This window comes from Trichomonas vaginalis, chromosome V, assembly GCF_026262505.1.
Source record: "Trichomonas vaginalis G3 chromosome V, whole genome shotgun sequence".
Taxonomy (NCBI): Eukaryota; Parabasalia; order Trichomonadida; family Trichomonadidae; genus Trichomonas; species Trichomonas vaginalis.
In genome coordinates this window covers 27,689,758-27,711,162 of record NC_067207.1, presented here as the reverse complement: position 1 = coordinate 27,711,162, position 21,405 = coordinate 27,689,758, and the positions used below count along the sequence as shown (strand labels likewise).

Sequence of the window (21,405 nt, the reverse complement as noted above, 5' to 3'; positions counted from 1 at the left end):
ATAAGACAAAATATTTATTTAATGTATATTCAAAATAATAATCTATTTTTCCTCTATTTATCAATATATCTCTATTCATCTTCATTAAGTGATTGCATATCTTCATCGTTAATTGGAAGACCAACACCTTGGCCTTCTCTTTCGTGAAGAACAAATTGTGTAACCGCGTAGGCTTCTACAAATTGGCCAATCTGTTGTGTTCTTTGCTTGAGAGTGTGTTGGAGTTCAGATAGCTTCCTTTGACATTCTCCAGATGCAGCTATTGATAATTGATGTATTTCTATAAGATTTTCTATCCATGGAAGTATTGTCTTGAGATATTGCGGCTCGGAAATTAAGAATTTATTGAAAGAACGGAGGAATGTAGCTAAAAGATTTGGTGGAATTGGTTGTATGTATGCTGGAATCTGATCTTCAACTGTTTTGTCAAGAACAAACCTAATCAAAGCTTCATCGCAGCTTTTAAGTGCTTGTTCTAAAAGTTTGGGGCTTACTTTAGTATTTTCAGTCATTCTTGAAAGAGGACTAAATTTTCTTATGTGGGGGATTCGAAAATATTTAGGGGATAGTTAAAATCTTATGGATATTTACCAAATGAAATCAGCTGATGAACGAGGGATACAATTAAAATAAGTTTCAGCATTGATTTTAGTTGTTAATATCATATAAAAATGTTCAATACTTCGATATCTTTTCACCATTTCATTCTTAACATCATGTAATGCAGCATCAACTTTATTCACTTCTTATATTTCAATGCACTTCATCATTATTTTCATGAGAGGATGCTCTTGTGCAGTAATAAACATCTGCATGTTTTATTGTAATAACGAATAGATAAAATAATCAATCTTTCACGATTACATCCTTAATCTAATGCATTTTATTAGATTGCCACTAATTGGGATCGAAATTTGAATCCAATTAATAACACTTGTTTAGACTAATGGATAACTATACGAAATCTATTAAAATTTAAATGTTTGATTATAAAGTGAATAATATAAATATCATACATGTTTATTTAATAATAATACTTAATTAATTGTTGGAGTTTTGTTCATTCTTATTATCTAGCATCTGATCTAGAAGTCCTTCTGATTCTTCTTCATCTGTTTCGTGGTTCATTGCCTTTTCAAGGTTATTTGTAAATGTGTTAAGTGAAACTAGATTGGAGTTGTACTCTCCATTCATCTGTTTAGAATCCTGCACATTACTCTCGGCATTGTTTTGTGGTACGCTATTATTATCAGGTGACTCAGGTATTGGAGACTGAGATGATTGATATTTGTTTGAACTTTTAGCGCGTTTTTGCGGTTTTGGGGTAACACCATTCTTGTTTGACTTTTCTGTAGGACGCTTATCATATACTAGCTCGTAATCATCCTGTTTTGGAGTTCGCCTACCTGGTGTCTTCTGTCTTGAATTGTAGTTAACATGCATTCCAGATTCGAGCTCTTGTGTAAAAGAAGACTGACTTCTGTTAGAGCTTTCGCATCTGCTATTGCTCAAAGAAGATGAAGAAGATGAAATTCCCTTTTCGTTTTCAGTTGGAAATTCAGCTTCGCAGTATTTAAGTCTTTCACTCCAAGGAAGTTGAGCTGAGCGACTTTGTATTTTAGGTGTTGTCGCAAAAAAGTCTTCTTGAATTGGGATACCATGGGCCTTTTTCCAAATACTATCAATGTTCTGGCTGTTTTTAACATCATTCCTTTTAGCCATTTCAAGCTCTTCATTCTTCCTTTGCCTGTTGATATAAAATATTTGTGCAACGTTAGGTTTCTTTGAAATCGGCCTATGTGGATTGTGTTTAAGAGCATAGGTGTGCCTATCATAAGCGCGTGCTTTTTCGGCTAGATCTAGATATTTCGAGCAAACAGGTTGAGCACGAAACATTTTATTCAATTAACGTATTTTTTGATAAAAAAATTCGAAAAAGCTCTCAATTTTGATTCATATTTTCATGGCACTTTTAGTATCCAACATAAGATATTAGCAGTTTTTAATTCCTATTATTTATAAAGCATTTTTTAATACTCATACAAAAAGTGACGTATTCTTTTTTTTTCCTTTATACCTTCAATATCCTGCCGTCTGTGCGGGAAAGAATATTTTCGAAACATTTTCAAATTTAATGCAGAACGTTATTTCATGTTATAATGTGGTAATATAGCATTAAATTATTAATTGATAAAATAATGATCATTATATTTGTTTGCAAAGCGTATAAGCCTCAGTTCTCAGATGAGTGTCAAAAAGATGATAATATAAAAGGATAAGCTATATAATCTTTTTTTTTAAGTAAGTGTCACTTTTAATGAGGGTTCCTTCGGCGACTTATATTGTCACCGAGCAACATGGCTCATATGCTGTATTGGAACTTCCAGATAGAAATGATGCACAGATTATATATTTTGATCCAGATCGCGGATATCCTTCATTTTCTGGAGTTTCAGAATATGATAATTTTCGAAGTAAGGATGATGCTATAAACCGAATCAAGAATCATGAAGATAATGTTAAGATCTATAATTATTATATGATTGCTGGAATGTTTCCAGTAGGAAATGCAACAATAATTTGTTTTATTAAATCTGTTTCAGATGCAGGCTTATTATTCAAGAAACATCAAGTTTATTCAGTGGATTCGCTCGTTTACGTTGTAGCAAATAAATATTCATTAACTCAAAATGAACAAAAAATTCTAAGCATCATAGAATCATATCCAATTAAATACGGACACTTCATATGTCATACATATGATTTGTCCATGCCATTAAGCTGCAAACCATCAAATGATTGCATTATCAACAGATATATCTCCCAAGTTTTCGATTTCTTCACAATTGGCAAGATTTGTCCCAATATTATTGAAGGTCTATTCAACGTGAACACATTTGGCAAGTACGAAATCTACCAAATTACAAGAGTTATTTGTGAGACTTGTGGTCCAGTTAATGCTGTGAGAGGAACCAACCAAACAGGCGGCCTTGGCAACCAGACCATTGTCGAACTTATTTTTACTAATTATGTAGGAGAATCAATTGAAATTCAATCTCAAATCATTTTACGAGGCTGTACACCAATTTCATATGTTCCAAATAGTGTAACTCCAGATTTAGTCCCTTATTCTACAATTCCTGTATGGATTGTTCGAACAAATGCAGTTTTTGGAATTCCTAAGCTAAACATCATTGATTTTAATAAAGAAGGAGGTGATGTAGACAGAGCTTTCAAAGAAAGTTTAACATTTGTAGGTGACAGCTTAGCTCTTTCTGTTAAAAATGTTGATTGGTCAAATCTCAAGAAATCAATGCCATTTGACCAAGCCTTACAGATTGTTGCGAAGCTAACAGACGAATTACTAGACAAAACAACAATTTCTTCTGGTTTTATGGACAGAGATAAAATAAAATTCACTGTAAAACAAGATTCAGCGATCGTTGTCACCAGCCAAGATGGTCTCGACAGATGCAACTTCGGTTTGTTCGTAGTTGCTACGAGATCCGTCTTCAAATTCATCAATAAAGTTCAACTCGACCCTTCCTACAACAAATCGATCCTAGAGCATATCACGACTGCAACTATCAACTCTGGCAACCTTGTTTCCAATTTATCAGCCGATTCCGACTCATTTTCTATTTCGGATATTTTACGTGCGGCCAAAAAGGACAACCGCAGTGTCCCCTTCAAGCGCCGCAAGCAAGGATCCGATGACCAAGCGAGACTCAAAGCCTGGGCCGTTTTTGACGGCTCTCCCAACAAACCTAACCTTCCAATGACATTTCCCAGCGTTTTCGAGCGAATCCGATGCGTATCAGATGAACCAGGTGCCTGTATCTTGTCATCACCAGCCGCTCGACCACTTTTCGAAATGAGACAGGCAATTTTGACAAATTCTGACACCCCAATTGTCATTATGTTAAATGAGCCATGTTTTGTTACAGAAGTTGTTATACGGCTTCCCAGTTTCTACGATCGCCGTCCTACACCATCTTCATTAACCATTTACGGCGGTCCATATGCCAATCGCATTTTCCCTGTTATTTCAAACATTGCTTTGAGTACAGGGGAACAGAGGATCTCATTATCCATTACTCCACCCGAGCCTAATCATTACAGGCACGAATGTATTGCTCCTTATCTTTCTTTAGTTCGATTTCTTGTTTTTGATTTTTCGTCACCTTTTGACAAATTTATTTTATTAGGAATCAAAGTATTTGGCTGCAAAACATTACCACAGATATTGCAGCGTCCTCAAATACCTTTAAGTCCTATCACAGACAAGCTCGAATTCTGGGAAGAGCCAAGCCATGACGCATTCATTCAATGGGAAGAAAGAAGATTATGTGCTTTGATGCCTTTGACAGAATATCTCCACAAAGTGACGAAACTCGATCCTAAAATGAATCCAGGGATTGTGTTGGCTGAATCCATATTCAGACTGATGCCATCGAATGTTGAACAAGAAGGAATTATTTGTAATTGCGGAAGACCAGCTGATTACAGATGTTCTTTGTGTAGAAAATATTTTTGTAGACATTGCGATAAACCTAATGATTCTCAGGATTCCGTCAGTGATCCAAACAACACTTGCAAACTCTGTTTGTCATGTTCTGATAAGAGATTCAAGATGACAGCAAGTGTTACGAAGTTGGTGACATTGAACGCGAGAATGGCAAATAATTTGTATCCTTTCATAGGAAAAGAAGATGGAAAATTCTATGAAAAAAGTCCTTTCGTCGTTATCAATCAACTTCCAATTGGAAAGAACGGTGTCAGCTTCGAACAGATGCTTGCAACAGGTAAGGAATGGACTCCCGAAGTCAATTACGTCAAAGTTGATTTGCTTTTGAAACAAAAAGCTCTTTTTAGAAATATCATTGTCAAAACGAAAAATCCTGTTGATATTTTGTTTGGAAATGATGTTTTGCATTTCTTACCCCCTGGAAATAGATCTGCTACTATTGAAGCTGTTGGTCGTGTCTTCTCTTTCGTTTTTGTTGGAAATGACATCGGAATAACTGGTTTCGATTTCGAAAAAGATGATGTTTACATAAAAGAAAGTTATCCGAAAACAGACAAAAACATCCCTTCATGCGATTGCTCGACAATCAAGACGAGATTGATATCGAACAGTCAACAGAAACTCTCCATAATCATGCCACTAAATGAACAAGGAGATTTCACAAACGCTGTTACTTCAGGAATCGAAATTTCTGATATGACGAATATCAAATCAATAGCGATTTTCGTTCAGGATTCACAAGGAGGAGAAAAGTTCTTCAGATACTATATTCCTAAAATGAGTGGAATGCAAAGATTGTTGCTTCCTTCACCTCTTGAATTCCGTCAATTGACAGTGTATTACACCGAAAGCTACGGAAATTTCAACTTGCCAACTGCAAAAGCACTAATTGTTAATGTTAAATAAATAAAAAAGTTTTTTATAACTGTTTGTTTTAAATTAAATACATATTTTGTTTTTCAGGTTTCGCTTACACCCGAATGATGTAACCTTTCAATTCTTCTTTTTAAGGGTGTATTTACTACTTTCTCACATTCTCATAATTTTTTTTAATTTTTTTTTATACACAAGCTTTTTCTAAGGTCAAAAGTTGATATTTTTGGTCAGGAGAAAGTAAATATAAATTCCTATATAGTACCTAATATAGCTGCTATACTTTTCTGCTATTAAAATAAGGATATATTGATTTTTTCATAGGATGTATGAGAGTGGTAAGTTCATCCTTAATGTTAATTTTCACTGATATTTTACACACGATGAATGAAACGACAACTTTAATGATACATTACAATAGTTGCAAACAATTTAATGTTAATTAAATACATATTTTTAAGCTTGCATGTTGGAAAATAAGTTTAACTCGTTTTCATAATTTTGGAGAGAAAATATCTCATATCGCTCAATTTTTAAGAGCTAGACTGGAAAAATATGAAAATAAGTTGATAAATAATATAATAAAAAAGGATTTAGTTTTGTAAAATAAAAATTTTATCATCATTATCTAGAGTATTTCATAAAGAAGTAAGACATGATACAAGTCATCTATCGATTTGTAACATTTTTGGCGTCGAATGAGTCAATGTCTACTGTTCGAAATGTATGAATGTTTTCAAATACATCACAGATAATTGTGTTAACAAATTGGAGGACTTTTGTTCGAATACACTTAGAATGGAAGACATGACATTCGATTTTCAAATGATGGAAATGTCTTCAACTACTAGATTTTTCAAATAAATTTCCTGAAAAGTCAAAAACATCTAGAACTAAATGATCATTATCGAAATAATTTCTATCTGTTTGAATTAATTTGAATGATATAAATTTGTCTTCTGTATTTAAATGATATTTACGGATTTCTCCTTTATTAAGAGGTGATTTATTTACTTCATGGATGATTTTTGTTTCTCCGTTAATAGTAGTACCTTCAACTCTCCATGTTTGTGGTTGAACCTTAGGCTGTGACTGAGGACATGATCGAATAATATATTCATTAGGCTGGATAGCATAGTTTTGTTTTAGCTTCCACTGAACCCACGAATTAGGGATATCTTGTGTAGCAAAAGAAACATCATTTCTATATTTATTAATGTCACTGATTGAGCCCGCACATATAGATGAAGCAGACATTTCAACATTTCCACTTTCGAAATAATTTGTGACTAATGTAACAATAATCTTGTTTCTGTTTTTAGAGCTGTGATTCTTTATTCTCAATAGTGAATCGCCGAATGAGTTCACAATATTTTGGAAGTTATTAGTATCTGTTAAGTTTTGGATGTCTTTTATTGTTTGTTCATTACAAAACTCAAAATAAATGTTTTCGATCAAAAGATAGAACTCTTTGCTCTCTTTCGTAAGGGAAATAATGAAATTAGCGAATGAATCTTCATTATCAAGTTCAAGTTTGTCGTTGCAAAATATTCTTTGAAGAATATCAATTCCAAGTTTTTTAGAAATTGTTTTGAGTTGATCTTTGTTTATTTCATAGAAATGTGATGAAATAAAATCAATGCATTCGGAAATCTTTTCTTTTGAAGAAATATCGAAATAAAATTCAAGTAATTGAACGCAATTATTTTTGTCGATTTTCATTTGATCAATAATATGTACTTTATATAAATCTATGAGTTCTTGTATCCGAAGTGTGGTTCCAATATGAAAGATGTCTTTCAAAATTGTTTCATCGCATTCGATTTCCGTTTTTTTGAGTTGAAGAATATCTTTTAAAATATTGTATGTGTCTGGTGATTTCACTTCGGTTGTAATATCAATTTTAGCAAAATTATTGTCTAAAAGATACTGTGCGTAAAAAGATTCTGAAATTGCAACTGCAAATGACTTTGTGAGGGCGATTTCAACATTGTTGATTGTTAAAATAACTTTGTCAAGGGCTTGATAATTATTGATTCTCTGGAGTATTTGGCTATTGAGCTGAATCAAAACCATTTTTTTTTGGCAAAATTATCCAAAATATTTCTATTGGGTAGAAATCCCTATTTAGGTGGTATCAGAATAGCTACTTGATATTATTTTATATGTGAAATTATAATAGTACCAATAAGATTGCCATGTATTTCAAATTCCATTTGAATATTTTGATTGCAATCTAACGATATGTAATAGGATACTGAATCTAGTGTTATAACAATCACAAATAATAGCCAATTCCATAATTTTCCAAATAAACAAAAAATGGGCAAATTCAATTTTAAATAATTGTTTTTTTGGTTTTTTTACATGTAAAACCACTTTTATCTTTCTCTGAATATCATATTAAATTATAATGATCCCTATCAGATACCATAATGTTGATTCTGAAAAACATCAATTTAATTTTATTGATAAAATTTGAAAGGTTATAAAATCGATATAATGAGATTTTTAATGTCTTTGTAAATAAATGATCTCTATAATCTACACCATGGCAAAGAGATATCTTCTGCACCATGAGAAATTAGAAGTTCTTTTACTTCGTTTTTACGCAATATTTTGGCATATTGAAGAGGTGTCAGTCCATCACTGCTTTTCGCATTGAGATCTGCGCCATGTGATATAAGAAGCTCTGCTGTTTCTTTACTATTTTTTATTGCTGCATAGTGAAGTGGTGTCCATTTATCACGGTTCATTGCGTTGACATCTGCTCCATGAGAAATTAAAAGTTCTGTTGTTTCTTTGCTGTTAGTTTTTGCTGCATAATGCAGTGCAGTTAAAGAGGATTTACTTTTAAGATTGATATCTGCGCCATGCAATATAAGAGTTTCAGTAAATTCTTTGCTATTATGATTTGCAGCAATAATAAGTGCAGGGCTTCCTTCCGAATTTTTAAAATTAACATCAGCACCATGAGAAATAAGAATTTCAGCAGCTTCCTTACAATTTTGAAATGCTGCTACTACGAGATACTCTGACTTAACATCCGCGCCAAGAGAAATTAAAAGTTCTGCTGCCTCTTTACAATTATTTATTGCTGCTTGTGCAAGAGATGAATATCCATAAGAATCTTTTGCTTCTATATCAGCACCATGTTTAATCAAAATTTTAATCATTTCTGGATGATTTAAGAATGCAGCACGGTGAAGTGGTGTAAATCCAACCCGATTTTTAATATTTACATCTGCCCCATGATTAATAAGGAATTCTGCCAATTCAATGTAATTTTTTTCGGCAGCAATATGAAGAGCAGCAGTATTGTTATTGATCTTTAAATTGATATCTGCACCTCTTGAAATAAGAAATTCAACCATTTGTATACTATTATAAGATGCTGCGTAATGAATTGAATGCATTCCAACTGTACTTATTTCATTGATATCTTCACCATGATTAAGGAGAACGACTGCTGCCTCTTTACAATTCAAAACTGAAGCATGATGAAGTGGAGTGAAATTTTCTTCATTCTTTGAATATAATTTTGCACCATGTGATATAAGGAATTCAACGATACGGCAACAATTCTGACCCGTTGCACTATAAATAGGAGTTAACCCTATATTATTTCTTGCATTAATATCTGCGCCATGTGCAAAAAGATATTCTACCATTTCGATGCAATTATATAAAGCAGCATAATGAAGAGGAGTATTTCCATTTGATGATTTAGTTTTAATATCAAAACCAAGAGAAAGGAGTATTTCAACATTATACATTTGATTATTAATTGCAGCAAAATGCATTGCATTCATTCCATCATTACTATCTTTTGCATTGATATCTGCTCCATGTGAAATGAAATATTGGAAAAGGCGAGGGGATTTGAAATAGGATGAATAAAGAAAGCATTGATTGATATCATTTGTTTGATCCAAATAAATTAAAAATGCCTGAAAATTATGGAATTTGAAGCAACTTATTAAATCGATTTTTAAGTTGTATTGATTCATCAAAAAAGTAACGAAATCAATATTGTGTGAAATGATTGCATATTGCATACATTCTTCTCCTGGTCTTTGGAAATTCAAGCACTCAGTCATGATGCTTGGATTTCCGCTAAGAAATGAAAAATTAAGACATTCTGGTGTAATTTCTGAATCAAATTTTGATCTCAATAATTTAAAGCAATTTACTGATCCATGATAGCAACATAATTCAAGTAATGAATATCCTCCTTGTTTGACTGGATAGAAATTATATTTTAGCATTTGATCTTTATTAAATCCATATTTTTCTGTGAGAAACAAAAATGAATTTATGTCATCATCAATAATTGCTCTATGAATCGTTTCTCCTTCATTAACATCTAGCAAATCAAGAGAATTTAGTTGTTTGCACTTTTTATCATCGACAAGAGTACTATATTCTTTAAAAATATTTTTGTAAATTGCGTTATACGATTTGCAGTATCTCCTATTATGTATGGCTGCTATTAGAATCATTTCCAAGATCATGTCTGGCGTATACTTCATTGTTTCAATCATTTTAGATTTGATATCTTTGCAAATTTTAGCGAGTTCTTCTTGATCAAAGGTTTTAAGTCTGTACAATGCCGTGGTGATGTCCACAAAGTCCTTGTTTAACTCCAAGAGTTCAGTATAATACGTTTGAGTCATTACAAAATTTTTGAAACTTTCTCTCGCGAATAGAAGGTTTTATTATAATTAATGTTGTTATTCTGTTGGAAGATTCTTTGAGCTGTCAGTGTCTTATAAAATTTTTCAATAATTGAAACTTTTGTTTCAAACAGAAGTTATTTGGTTTTCAGAATGTTTAAAATTATTGTTAAATATTGGTCGTTTCCAAAAGCTTCTAAATATTTCGAAATTATAAAAAAAGAAAAAATCAAAAAAAATAATTAGATAATTTTTGAATATAAATTTAAAAACAGAAATCTTCAAATCATTTAAAATATTGCCTTAATGATGAACATATGAAATTATATCGAATTATATGAAAATTTTGACTAAAAAATTATGTTTTGGTAAATTTCTTATAAAAAGTGACATTTATTCCATGTGTGATATTTTTAAGCTCAAGATTAAATACAACAAACTCGAAGGTGGAAGCATAGAAAAGGAATTCGAACCAGATCAGTCTGTTTTCGATGTCCTTCAAGCAGTTGCTGAAGAAACAGATTCAAATCCTCGCCAGCTCACTTTCATTTATGATGGCCAGTACAGAGAATCAGATCTTGCTCTTGAAGAATTCTTAACTGAAGAAGGACCTCACGATATCCAAATCACCGACAAACATAGACCAGCTTAAATAAAAATTCATGCGGCAATTAGACTAACTCAAACAATACATAATCTATCTTGCTTTAAATAGTTTAATTTTGTTTTTAAATCCAATATATTTTTTTCATATTTTTTTTTTAATTAAAGGATTAAAAGACAGAACCAAAGCAGAATTTTCCATTAAGAGAGCTCAAATCTTAATTATTAATTTGTTGATAATTTTTTTTTGATATAAATTATGAAAGAAATAACTCAATAAATTTATGTAGTATGAATTATGTAAATTTTCGTATTTTCGTAAATTGCTTTACAAATGATATTGATTTTAAGTATATTGAAGCGTTTAAAGGCGGCGACCACGGCGACCACCCTTCCTGCGAGTGGAATCGTGTGGAAGTGGTGTAACATCTTCGATACGGCCAATCTTAACACCAGCACGAGCGAGGGCACGGAGAGCTGATTGGGCACCCTGAGCTGGGAGGCGGCGGGATGAACCACCTTCACCACGGAACTTGATGTGAACGCCATCAACGCCGAGCTCCTTCAGACGGGCAGCAACGGCCTGAGCGGCAAGCATAGCAGCGTATGGTGTAGCCTCATCACGCTGAGCACGAACGGCGATACCACCTGTGCAGCGAGCAAGTGTTTCTGAGCCAGAAAGATCTGTAACATGGACGAATGTATCGTTCTTAGAAGCATAGATGTGAGCAACACCCATAACGATTTCACCATCGCGCTTAACTGGGCCAAGCTGGACATCCTTCTTGCCAGTTGTTGTTTGTTCAGCTGGAGCTGGAGCTGCAGCATCAGGCTTTATCAGCAGACATCTCGAAAAGGTCGACCAAAACCGTTCTATCGTCGTTAATGGAGGGAAAAATCCACTATATTATTTGTCTTTTTAATAATAAAATCATAATATACATTATATAGATATTTGACTTATTTGTTTAAAAATTAGATTTGAGTAAATATGAATTTCAAAATTTTTAATTTTTGAACTTATTACCCAAAATTCAAGCAAATTTAAACTTACTTCAAAATAGATAGTTATATATAAACGTAAAACAAACAAAATTTATTAATTAATTTTTGATTCTCTTTCCGCGTCTGAGTTTCTTCCTTTGAGTTTCGAATCTTTCGAATGCGGCTCGAGAAACAATCTGATCAATATACTTTAGGATATTATTTTGTCTCTTGAACTCATTGAGGCTATTTTGAACAGCAGACCATGCCTTGCTATCCAGATCACCTTGTATACTATCGAAGAACTTCAGATAGTTACTTAAGTCCAACAGATTTCCTAACATATAAGTTCTGAACGGTTCTTCTTGAGATCTTTGGAGTAATACCTTCCAAACATCCTGTTCACCACATCTTAAGGCGTAATCAACTGCTTCTTCAGGAACTTTGATGAAATCTAAATGAATCTTTAATCCGTCGACAGTTCTGCCTCCTTTCATCAAAATATACGCTTCTTCTCTATACATACCATTTGTATGTGCATCTTCTTTGACTTTCAAGATGTCATGAGCGTCATCAAATTTGCAAGTTTTCAAAATGTCCAAACTTTCAGGACTACGATGTTTGAGATAAAGGGAAATAAGGAGCATATTATATCTTGTAGGAATTGGTATCTCATTGTACCTTAAAGCTCTCATGTAACGATATAATAATTCGTTCGTGTTATCCGAAGCTTGGTCTTGCAAATAGTTTTGTATGACGTCTTCTGGAGGGAAGTGCTCTATTTCTGTGATCAGAAATTCTACAAAACTGTCACCGTAAGTTGCGAAAATTCTTTTTACGTTTGGCAAGCAGAATTTCCACATATTATAGTTGCGAACGTACTTAAAGAAATCTCTATATCCACCCTGCATGGTGTGTTTCAATGCAGATTCATGTTGTCCCAAATTTTGATAAATTAATACCAAAGGAATATTAAATATCGGGTTGTTATAGGTCGAGTTGGATATAGATTCGATCAATCTATCGATCTTTTGCAGTTTAGAGAAAACTTCTTTTGAGATATCTCCTGAAAATAAAATTTCGAAAACATGGAAGAATCTTTCCATATCAGTATCAATGAGACTGAGAAGTATATCACATACCCTTGGCGTTTTCTCTCTTAATTCGTCAACAGGGACAATTCTCAAAATATCTTGAATTCTGCCGAATTTGTCGAACTCTTCTATGGCAGAATCCCATTCTTCTGCATCATCATAGTGTAGATTCTTCATACAGATCTTCAAAGCGTACTCCGTTGAGTTAATTTGAAGAAAATGATTTATTGTTGTGAAAATCGTGCTCAATCTTTCTTCATCTGACGGGAAAGGAGTCATTTTATCGATCTGTTCGCATATTAATTCGAAATCTGACTCGCATGTCTTAGTATTTAGTAATCTTTCGGCCCATGACAGAAATGTGACCGAAAATATCTGTCCATTCACTTCGCAAACGAATACTTCTGGTCTATTGGTTGCGAGGATTGTTGGGTTTGAATGTATTTGGTCAAATTCTAAAGGTAATTTTTCATCTGCGAAATAACTTGGATTATCAATAAGGAAAATCATTTTCTCGTCTTTCTTGACAATTTGGAGTGTTGATAGTGATGAAATGGCCATTGAAACTATCGGGAATCCCGTATTTATCGTCATTGTATTAAATGGATCGAAATTAGTTTGTAAAAAGTAAGTTCCGAACGAGGAACAAAGAGTTTTCTGATTGAGAAATGTAAAATTCGTAGTTGTTGAGAAGGATGGCTTTGAAGATGTTGAACTAAAAATCAAATTTTTTGTTTTAGTGTAAACATCGTAAGATCCGATAGACAATGAAGTGGACCACACTATAGTGTTATGATCCCACTTTATATTTGTAACACCAGGCTCATTTGTCGAAATAATTGTTGTTGTTCCTCCAATAAACAATTGCTGATAATATGTGCATATATTTCCTGCGCTATCTGAAAAAGCAAATGATACTTTGTCTTTCTTAGTTATTTCTGAGTTAATTGCTGCATAAGTAATATCTGATGAATGTTTAGCGTAATAAAACAATCGGGCTAAATTAATTTCTTGTGCTTTCATAATATCTGATGATTTGAATAAAGAATAAATGGCATCTATATCATATATCGCGATTTCTTTATTGAAAAATGTAATAAGGATGAGATCACCAGAACGATTGCAAGAAATGCTTTGAACAGGATTATCAAATTTAATGGTGATAAGTTTTCTTGTCGCAAGTATATCACCAATGAATAAATAACCATTACTGCTCGAAAAAATGATTTTACAGCTATTTGTTTTGTCATTTGCAACAGTTATTGCTAATACACGACTTCCATCCTTGATTTTTTCAATAGATTCTTCGCAGATAGGCTCAAATTTTAGATAAACATTTTGCATTCGAAGATTTGTCAGAAAAACAAATTTGACATTTATAATTGTTTATTTTTCTTCGGAAAATAATCAGACTAACATGACTGCAATGTTATCTCGTTTGAGTTTTATAGACTTAGGAGTTAAGAAAATTGATATAATGCAGCAGCATGTAATAACTATTTGATTTTTAATGAAATTTCATAAATTAAATTTTGGAGCTTTTTGGTTAACGAAATCCAAAAATTATTTTAAAAACAGTATGTGAATATGGCGCCAAATTAGGTTCTATTATTAGATATGGAAATTGCCATATAAATTTTGCTTCACCAACATGACAAAAATTAATGAACTTTTATAAGGTAATCAATGATTGTGCGTTTGGCGAGACTATGTGAAGCAATATGAAGCGTAGAACACTAGCTTGCAAACGATGAGATTTGAACCCATTGCCGAACAATATTTGAATTAAAAATAATCAGACGAACGATAATTGTTTATTTTTCTTCACAAAATGATCAGATAAAAAAAAGTTAAGAAGGTATCGTTCATCCTGAAATTATTAAAATATTAATATCTGACATATGTTGTACACGCCAGTAATTCAAATCAAATTGAAATTAATTTTATTTCCCAATCAAAAAATAAATGAGTTCTTGTAACGATGACCGTTATATTAAAGCAGCAATCATTGGCGACAGTGGTGTTGGTAAGACATCTATTGTGCAAACAATGATTCATATGGAGCCAACGTTTGAAACAACCTCAACTCTTGGAGCAACATACTCGAATATTAAAATAGATATAGATGGCTCGGAATGCAAAATACGAATATGGGATACTGCTGGGCAAGAAAAGTTTAGATCTTTAGCAGTTAATTATTTTAGAGATGCTCATGTGATAATACTAACTTTTGCACTTGATAGTCTTGACTCATTTAAGTCTTTACCCTCGTGGCTTGATTTAATCAAGGATAATTGTCCTCCTGATGTTCCTGTGGTTTTAGCCGGTAACAAATGTGATTTAGAATTTGAAGTGGAAGCAAGTGAAATAGATAAAATCCAAGTGGTCGATTATATTCAAGTTTCTGCAAAGAAAGACATAGGAATTAAAGAATTATTTTATTCAGTGGCTAAACATGGAATTGGATTCAAGTGCAAAGTCAAAGATGTACCGGAAAAACCAATAATTCCACAAAATAATCAACCCGAAAAAGCTTGCTGCTAAATGGCATCAAAAATTGAAATTTTCGATTTATTTATAAGCCACTTCATTTAATTGTATTAATTACCTGATATCACTTGATATTTGATCTTTTAATATTATAGAGTAAAATATGTTTTCCTTCTTTTTGATAAAGAATACATTTTTTTCAATATCTGACACCTGGGTAACTTAAATATACTTTCTAAATTATTGTTCAATACCTTAATTCATACATTCCATTGTTGAACAATTCACATATGTTTAATATTTCTTTATTACAAAGAGTGAAATGGACAACAAAAGGAGTGTCATTCTTTGGATTTGAAATTTTTTTTTATTCAAAAATATTTTCGACTGCAGATTCAACAAAACATAACACATTTTGCTACAAATATATGTTAGAACACAAATCATAATCAAGTGGAAGCCTATAAAAAAAAAATATCTTTTTTCTTAAGCTAATAAAGATGCAAAACTAACACTCAAATGTTCATAAGAATACACATGTATAAAAATGCTAAAAAAGCTAATAAAAATAATAATATAAAATAATTTGGTGAAAATGACCGTAAGATTTATTTTACCAATCTTCGGAGTCTTCTTCGTCATCACCATTCTCATCATCATCGGATAATTTCGTATCTTCTCTAACCTTTGCAACTTTCGCGAGTAATTCACCAATAGATAGAGAGTTAGGATCGACATCTTCATTAACAGGTTTAACATCTTCTTTCTTGACAGGTTTAAGCTTGAATCCACCTGCTTTGATGAGATCGAGATGTCCTCTTGGTGCGCCAGGCAGAGGTCCTTGGTTTGTTGGTGCCGGCGTAGATGGAGGAGGTGCAGCAATACCAGGAGAAGCCGCTGGAGGTGGAGGAGGAAGTGAACCACCACCTGGAGCCTTTGGAGGCGGTGGTGGGGGAGGTGGAGGTGGTGGAAGTGCTCCTGGAGGTGGAATAGCAGCGAAACTCTGTGGTTTCATTGGCGGCGGAAGTGGTGGAAAGCTTGGAGATGGAGATGGCTCCAATGAGTTCAAAGGAGGCTGGAATGATGATAATTGTGGTGACTGTACGTTGAAATTTGGTACGCGTGGTCTGACTGATGGAGCCATTGATGGCGGAGGTGCAACAAATGTAGTATTAACACCTCTACCAGAACTGGTTGATGCGTGCTGCATATCTTGTAATGCTTTGTCGCGCCATCCAGATGTCTGACCTGGCGGTGGTGGAATAAGTAATATAACTGGTGGTGGAACGATTGTTTCTGTATAAGCATGAAGCATGGTTGAGGATTTGTCAACATCTTTGTTTTCTGGAACAGTGACAGCTTGGCGTTTCTTTTTGGCTGAAATCTGTGTGAGTTCTTTGTATTTCTCAAAAAGTTCTTGTCTGTACTGTTGCTCGAATTGTTTCGGATCAGTGATCTGCTTATCTAACTCAGCATAGTTAGGAATGATAGAAGCAAATGGCTGAAGTGTTGGGGCTGGATAAGTTTTAGCTAATAAATCTTTGACAAAAATATCGGCATTTGATAAATCTGCATCGGTAGCAGTCTTGACATTTGGCATTTGGTTTTGAACGCAAGCCTTTTCTGCAAATTGTTGAGGGGACATAGCTTGATTTTGTGCAATGACTGATTGAGCTGTCCTCTTGAAATTGTTAATGCGCTGGGAAACGTTTTCCATCCTTTCATTTAATTTATTAAAGTCTTTTTCGAGTTCCAAAAAGATTGTTGCTGATAATTTTTGTAATTCGGACATCTGCTTGAATAAACCAATAGAGTAGAAGTATCCCAGGTTGGCAATGCATTTATTGATGTCGCCCGAATCGAGCATCGAGGGCTTGGTGGTCTCCTCGAACGATGAAAGCCTAATTGCAGGAAACATTTTTCTTTTTGACAGTCAATTTTACGATTTCAGATTTTGATATTTCATTAAATTTCCAGTCTATCAGGATAACAAACCTTTATCGCTTTAGTAATGTAACTTTTTTAAAAGATTTTTCCAAAAAGATTTTGAATCATCTCTCAAATTTAGCTATCGTCAGAGGAAAATTTTTAGCTTATTATGAAGAATAGTATGACAAGCAATTCAACCCAACAAGTTTCTAAAATTCGAGCGGTTTGACATCTGGAACTCAAAAAATCGGCAAATTAATCCGTCATGTTTATTTAATAATGAGAGGATTAGATTTTACTTCATGCTAAATTACCCGATGTAAAATTTAATACAATTTATTCGAAGATTTTTCTCTTCTAAAAAAATCGCTACTACATCTGATATCTATAGAGATATTATTAGAACACATATATAAGGGGAGATTGATATCTATTTAATCCAAAAAATCAATATTTTTGTTCCAATTTTATTTTGATTTTATCTATTGGATTGTTTTAAAAACTGAAATAGTACTACCCTAGCTAAGGCTTCTTATTGGAGATATATATTTGGTATCAAAAGTAAGGGAGAAATCTGGGCAATTTAAACTTACTGATAAGTATATATACAGCCAGCCAATTATCATAAAATTCCATTCTTACATCTATATTTCATCCTGGAAATCATTTATCAAGTTGAATTAAATATTGCTCCATTTTTAAATCAATTCATTAAAAGGTAGTGTATACGCAAATGAGATCTTATCTATTAGGTGCTAATCATAGCCAAGATTGCTTGAAATTATCACTGGAACAAAAATACGTTTTTTGAAACAAATTGAAAACTTTACAACTAATAAACGGTAATTCAATGACTGAAGAAGAAGCTCCAGCTCCTCCTCTCACAATTGAAGAGGAAGTCAAGCTCCTAACAGTCCAAAATACACGAAATCTATTTCAACTTTTAATTACTCGACCTCAAAAAGAATTAAACAAAAAACGAAATTTTGTTGACAGAGATTCACATTTAGGAACAGAAGGTCTCGTTGAATACCGTTCATTTAAGGATCCTAACTATGATTTAGTAAGGGCAACCTTAGATTGCGCGATTCAAAGCTCAGAACAAACAACTGAAGTCTCTTCGCAAACCCCATGGTGTCGCAAAGTAAATTCGTCAGCACAAACAATTCCTGTTACGTTTTTGCCCGAATTACGTCAATCTATTCAAGAGCAGGAAGATTTCTTGCAATTTGCCCATAAAATTGCCGAAAGAGTCTCTCCTGTACTTGAATCAAATGTATCCTCCGATGTCTTTCAAGATCAATTGGCAAATCTCAAAGCATGCGATGATTCTCTCGTCAAATCATTCAGCGTTTCACAACTCAAAGAATTCTTATCTCTTAAAGATGCTAGGTTTAGTAGCCCAGTTACATGCATCGATGTGATGCCAGGTTCGAAAGAAACCGTTGGTATCTCATTTGCTTCATCTACTTCGTTTGATCAATATATGAAACGATCTGCGAATGCTCCAGTTGAACATATCTTCATCTGGAACTTCCAGGCAATTTTACATCCACAATATGTATTAGAATCTCCATCTGTCGTATTATGCTTTAAGTTTTGTCCTCACAACCCTAACATTGTTGTTGGTGGTTGTGAAAATGGTCAAGTATTACTATGGGATATATCAGATGAAAAGACAAAGATCAGTGCTGATCTTAGAACTTCATATTCAACAGAAGATTCATTCTCTACATTCTACCACCCGAAGTATGCATCAACATTCTTCGGACCAAATCTTACTCCATCAAAATCTCACACTCAACCAGTTTATGATCTTAAATTCTTACCAAAGACACAAAAGTTTACTCGTATCGGTGAAGTTGTTCAATGCGAAAATACAACTCAATTTGCTACAATTTCTGTCGATGGACATCTCATTATTTGGGATATTGACATTGATGAATCTACATGTGCACCAAATACTCATGCACTCCTTCCAGGAGCTTCCCTAACAAATGAATGGCTCCCAACATTCAATATGAACCTCTTCAAGTCAGCCAAAGAAAACATTTATTATCCAGGTACTATTTTCGGCTTACTTACGGACAACAACGGAGCATTTACAGGTGATTGCCGTTTCGTTACCGAATACGGTGACGCTTGTGCATTCAATTGGATTAACGGCCCAGATAAGACAGTTATCGGCCGTCAGAACCCATACATCTCCAGCAGCCAACAGCTGATGTACCATACAGCTGTAGGTTTCGTAGAGAACCCATTTGTCCACGGACTCTTCGTTGGATGCGATAGATGCCAGGTAGTTTTGGCAGATCTTACAAATGAAGTCACAGAATTATTCCGTAGTGCAGCAAGACATCATCCAGCTACTTGTGTTGCATTCAGCCCTACAAGACCAAGTGTTTTCGTTGTTGGAAAAGAAAACGGTGATATCGAAGTTTGGTCAATCCTCGACAAATCCCATGAATGCTTATTCTCGCAGTCTGTAGCCAGTAGCAGAGTCTCCAGCTTAGCATTTGGAACAGCTAAGACCGGAGTCCAATTATTATGTATCGGATGTGGAGATGGCACTTTAATGATCTTCCAGGTGCCAAGCTTCATGTCTAACCCTGCCCCGAACGAGGAGGAACAGCTTAGAACATTCGTCGAGCAGCAGAACAAGTTCGTTGCTCAGACAAGAGAAAGATTCAACGCTCGCGGTGGAGGAAACAAGAAGACTGAGCAGGTTAAGGCTGAAGGACAGGCAGAAGGCGAAGAAGAAAAGGCTCCTGAAGAGGAAGATGATGGTGAGAAGGTCGATGTTGAGTTAGTTCAGTTCGAGAAAGAATATGCTAAGATTATTAAAGAGTTTGAAGAGTTCGAGAAGAAACAAGATGATGAATAATTTGTAAATCATAAAAATATTTTTATATAAATATTTATTTAAACCAAAAACAAGTTTTTAATAACAATTTTGAAAATTTGTTTTTCATGTTAATGATTTGACCAAAGAGTTATCGAATACTTTCTATAGGAAGCCTAGTTTTAATATAATTTAACACTAATTTAACTCTAATTGATCTAATTGCTTGCTATATTAAAGCTTAAAAAATTTATTTTTGTATTTACAGGGTTTAGCTTTTGGAACACAATTATGAAACCTATGGACATGAATTATAGCTTATTAAAAATTTGTGATTCAAATATCGGATGGAATTGTTGTTTGGTGAATTTAATAAGTTATTTCATGTTAATCCTATAATGTATAGATATAAAATGATGTCTATGATATTCCTTTTCGATTGGAACAAATTTGAAAATTTTGAATTTGGGCAATTCACGCAATATTGAAGAATAAAACTTTATAATTCAAGACAGGCAAAACAACAACAATACAATGAAGAAAAAATCAATTCGACTGTTTTTTGTCGGAAAAGTGAGTAAACGTCTGGATGTCTTTGAGTCCTGACGAACTTGCAGCTATCGATGATATTCTCGGCGATGAATCAGACCCTGCTCCAGAGTCTCTTCCCGTCGATCAATTAGATCGCGAACTAGGACCTTTATCAATCCCATCACCAACAAAAAGTCACTCAAAATCAAGTTTAAACAGATCGGCAAATTCAGCAATGCGCCACTCACCATCAATTCCATCTCTAAAATGCGCAGTTGCCTGTATAGGCGGTCCTGATCTTCCATCAGGTCGTACATCTGACGTTACAACACCCCACTTCTGCTCCAATCTCATATGTGTTAGCTGCGATCATAAGGTTATTCGATTCCCTAATTACAAATGGTCTCCAAATACAGATTATCTATTTTTAAGAAACAATTACCCAGATACTGTTGAACAAAATCTTATTCCTGCACCTGGTCGCTGTGCTTACTGCTGTCAGTGCACATTTTGTGATGAAACAGATGTTAAACATTTGAATAGCTTTAATTCTACTTGGGCATGCCGCGGTCATCAATAGATCCTTTTTTGTGTAGTTATTATCTAATATAAAATGTTGTTATCTAGTTAAATCATGAAAAAATTTAAAAATTTTCTTTTTATCATAGGTTGCTACAAAAGTATCATGCCAATCACTAGGACAAAATGTATAATACATCTTTGGCCGAATAATTTGTGGAAAAACATCATTCATTTTCAGCCAATATTTTTCCTACTCTTTGACATGTTATAATGCAAATTTCACTTTTTCTCATGGTGTGTGTATAGTTGTAACCTTTTAAACAATATCATTGA

At 33.6% G+C, this 21,405-nt stretch overlaps 11 protein-coding genes across 11 annotated transcripts; 5 read left to right on the top strand and 6 right to left on the bottom strand.

Moving 5' to 3' along the window:
* Nucleotides 1-30: 30 nt before the first annotated feature.
* On the bottom strand, nucleotides 31-520 carry TVAGG3_0414290 (Dip2/Utp12 family; the record flags this gene model as incomplete). Its single annotated transcript, XM_001315457.1, has 1 exon — nucleotides 72-512. One exon carries the CDS (start codon nucleotides 510-512, stop codon nucleotides 72-74), a length of 441 nt encoding a protein of 146 aa, XP_001315492.1.
* Nucleotides 521-1,041: 521 nt separating this feature from the next.
* Nucleotides 1,042-1,896, bottom strand: TVAGG3_0414280 (uncharacterized protein; the record flags this gene model as incomplete). Its single annotated transcript, XM_001315458.1, has 1 exon — nucleotides 1,042-1,896. One exon carries the CDS (start codon nucleotides 1,894-1,896, stop codon nucleotides 1,042-1,044), a length of 855 nt encoding a protein of 284 aa, XP_001315493.1.
* A 421-nt stretch (nucleotides 1,897-2,317) lies between these two features.
* On the top strand, nucleotides 2,318-5,434 carry TVAGG3_0414270 (phosphatidylinositol-3-phosphate biosynthetic process; the record flags this gene model as incomplete). Its single annotated transcript, XM_001315459.1, has 1 exon — nucleotides 2,318-5,434. One exon carries the CDS (start codon nucleotides 2,318-2,320, stop codon nucleotides 5,432-5,434), a length of 3,117 nt encoding a protein of 1,038 aa, XP_001315494.1.
* A 595-nt stretch (nucleotides 5,435-6,029) lies between these two features.
* TVAGG3_0414260 (spectrin binding) lies at nucleotides 6,030-7,483 on the bottom strand (the record flags this gene model as incomplete). Its single annotated transcript, XM_001315460.1, has 1 exon — nucleotides 6,242-7,477. One exon carries the CDS (start codon nucleotides 7,475-7,477, stop codon nucleotides 6,242-6,244), a length of 1,236 nt encoding a protein of 411 aa, XP_001315495.1.
* A 455-nt stretch (nucleotides 7,484-7,938) lies between these two features.
* TVAGG3_0414250 (cyclin-dependent kinase inhibitor 2C-related family) lies at nucleotides 7,939-10,077 on the bottom strand (the record flags this gene model as incomplete). Its single annotated transcript, XM_001315461.1, has 1 exon — nucleotides 7,939-10,077. The coding sequence occupies one exon, from the start codon at nucleotides 10,075-10,077 to the stop codon at nucleotides 7,939-7,941; it is 2,139 nt and encodes a 712-aa protein (XP_001315496.1).
* Nucleotides 10,078-10,430: 353 nt separating this feature from the next.
* TVAGG3_0414240 (ubiquitin-like family) lies at nucleotides 10,431-11,562 on the top strand (the record flags this gene model as incomplete). Its single annotated transcript, XM_001315462.1, has 1 exon — nucleotides 10,478-10,729. One exon carries the CDS (start codon nucleotides 10,478-10,480, stop codon nucleotides 10,727-10,729), a length of 252 nt encoding a protein of 83 aa, XP_001315497.1.
* A 71-nt stretch (nucleotides 11,563-11,633) lies between these two features.
* TVAGG3_0414230 (regulation of SNARE complex assembly) lies at nucleotides 11,634-14,107 on the bottom strand (the record flags this gene model as incomplete). Its single annotated transcript, XM_001315464.1, has 1 exon — nucleotides 11,784-14,102. One exon carries the CDS (start codon nucleotides 14,100-14,102, stop codon nucleotides 11,784-11,786), a length of 2,319 nt encoding a protein of 772 aa, XP_001315499.1.
* A 506-nt stretch (nucleotides 14,108-14,613) lies between these two features.
* On the top strand, nucleotides 14,614-15,457 carry TVAGG3_0414220 (GTPase protein; the record flags this gene model as incomplete). Its single annotated transcript, XM_001315465.1, has 1 exon — nucleotides 14,724-15,302. The coding sequence occupies one exon, from the start codon at nucleotides 14,724-14,726 to the stop codon at nucleotides 15,300-15,302; it is 579 nt and encodes a 192-aa protein (XP_001315500.1).
* A 380-nt stretch (nucleotides 15,458-15,837) lies between these two features.
* On the bottom strand, nucleotides 15,838-17,176 carry TVAGG3_0414210 (uncharacterized protein; the record flags this gene model as incomplete). The annotated part of the gene is made up of 1 exon (XM_001315466.1): nucleotides 15,862-17,166. The coding sequence occupies one exon, from the start codon at nucleotides 17,164-17,166 to the stop codon at nucleotides 15,862-15,864; it is 1,305 nt and encodes a 434-aa protein (XP_001315501.1).
* An 841-nt stretch (nucleotides 17,177-18,017) lies between these two features.
* TVAGG3_0414200 (dynein heavy chain binding) lies at nucleotides 18,018-20,071 on the top strand (the record flags this gene model as incomplete). Its single annotated transcript, XM_001315467.1, has 1 exon — nucleotides 18,028-20,061. One exon carries the CDS (start codon nucleotides 18,028-18,030, stop codon nucleotides 20,059-20,061), a length of 2,034 nt encoding a protein of 677 aa, XP_001315502.1.
* A 531-nt stretch (nucleotides 20,072-20,602) lies between these two features.
* Nucleotides 20,603-21,185, top strand: TVAGG3_0414190 (photoreceptor cell morphogenesis protein family; the record flags this gene model as incomplete). Its single annotated transcript, XM_001315468.2, has 1 exon — nucleotides 20,609-21,130. The coding sequence occupies one exon, from the start codon at nucleotides 20,609-20,611 to the stop codon at nucleotides 21,128-21,130; it is 522 nt and encodes a 173-aa protein (XP_001315503.2).
* Between the last annotated feature and the right edge of the window lie 220 nt (nucleotides 21,186-21,405).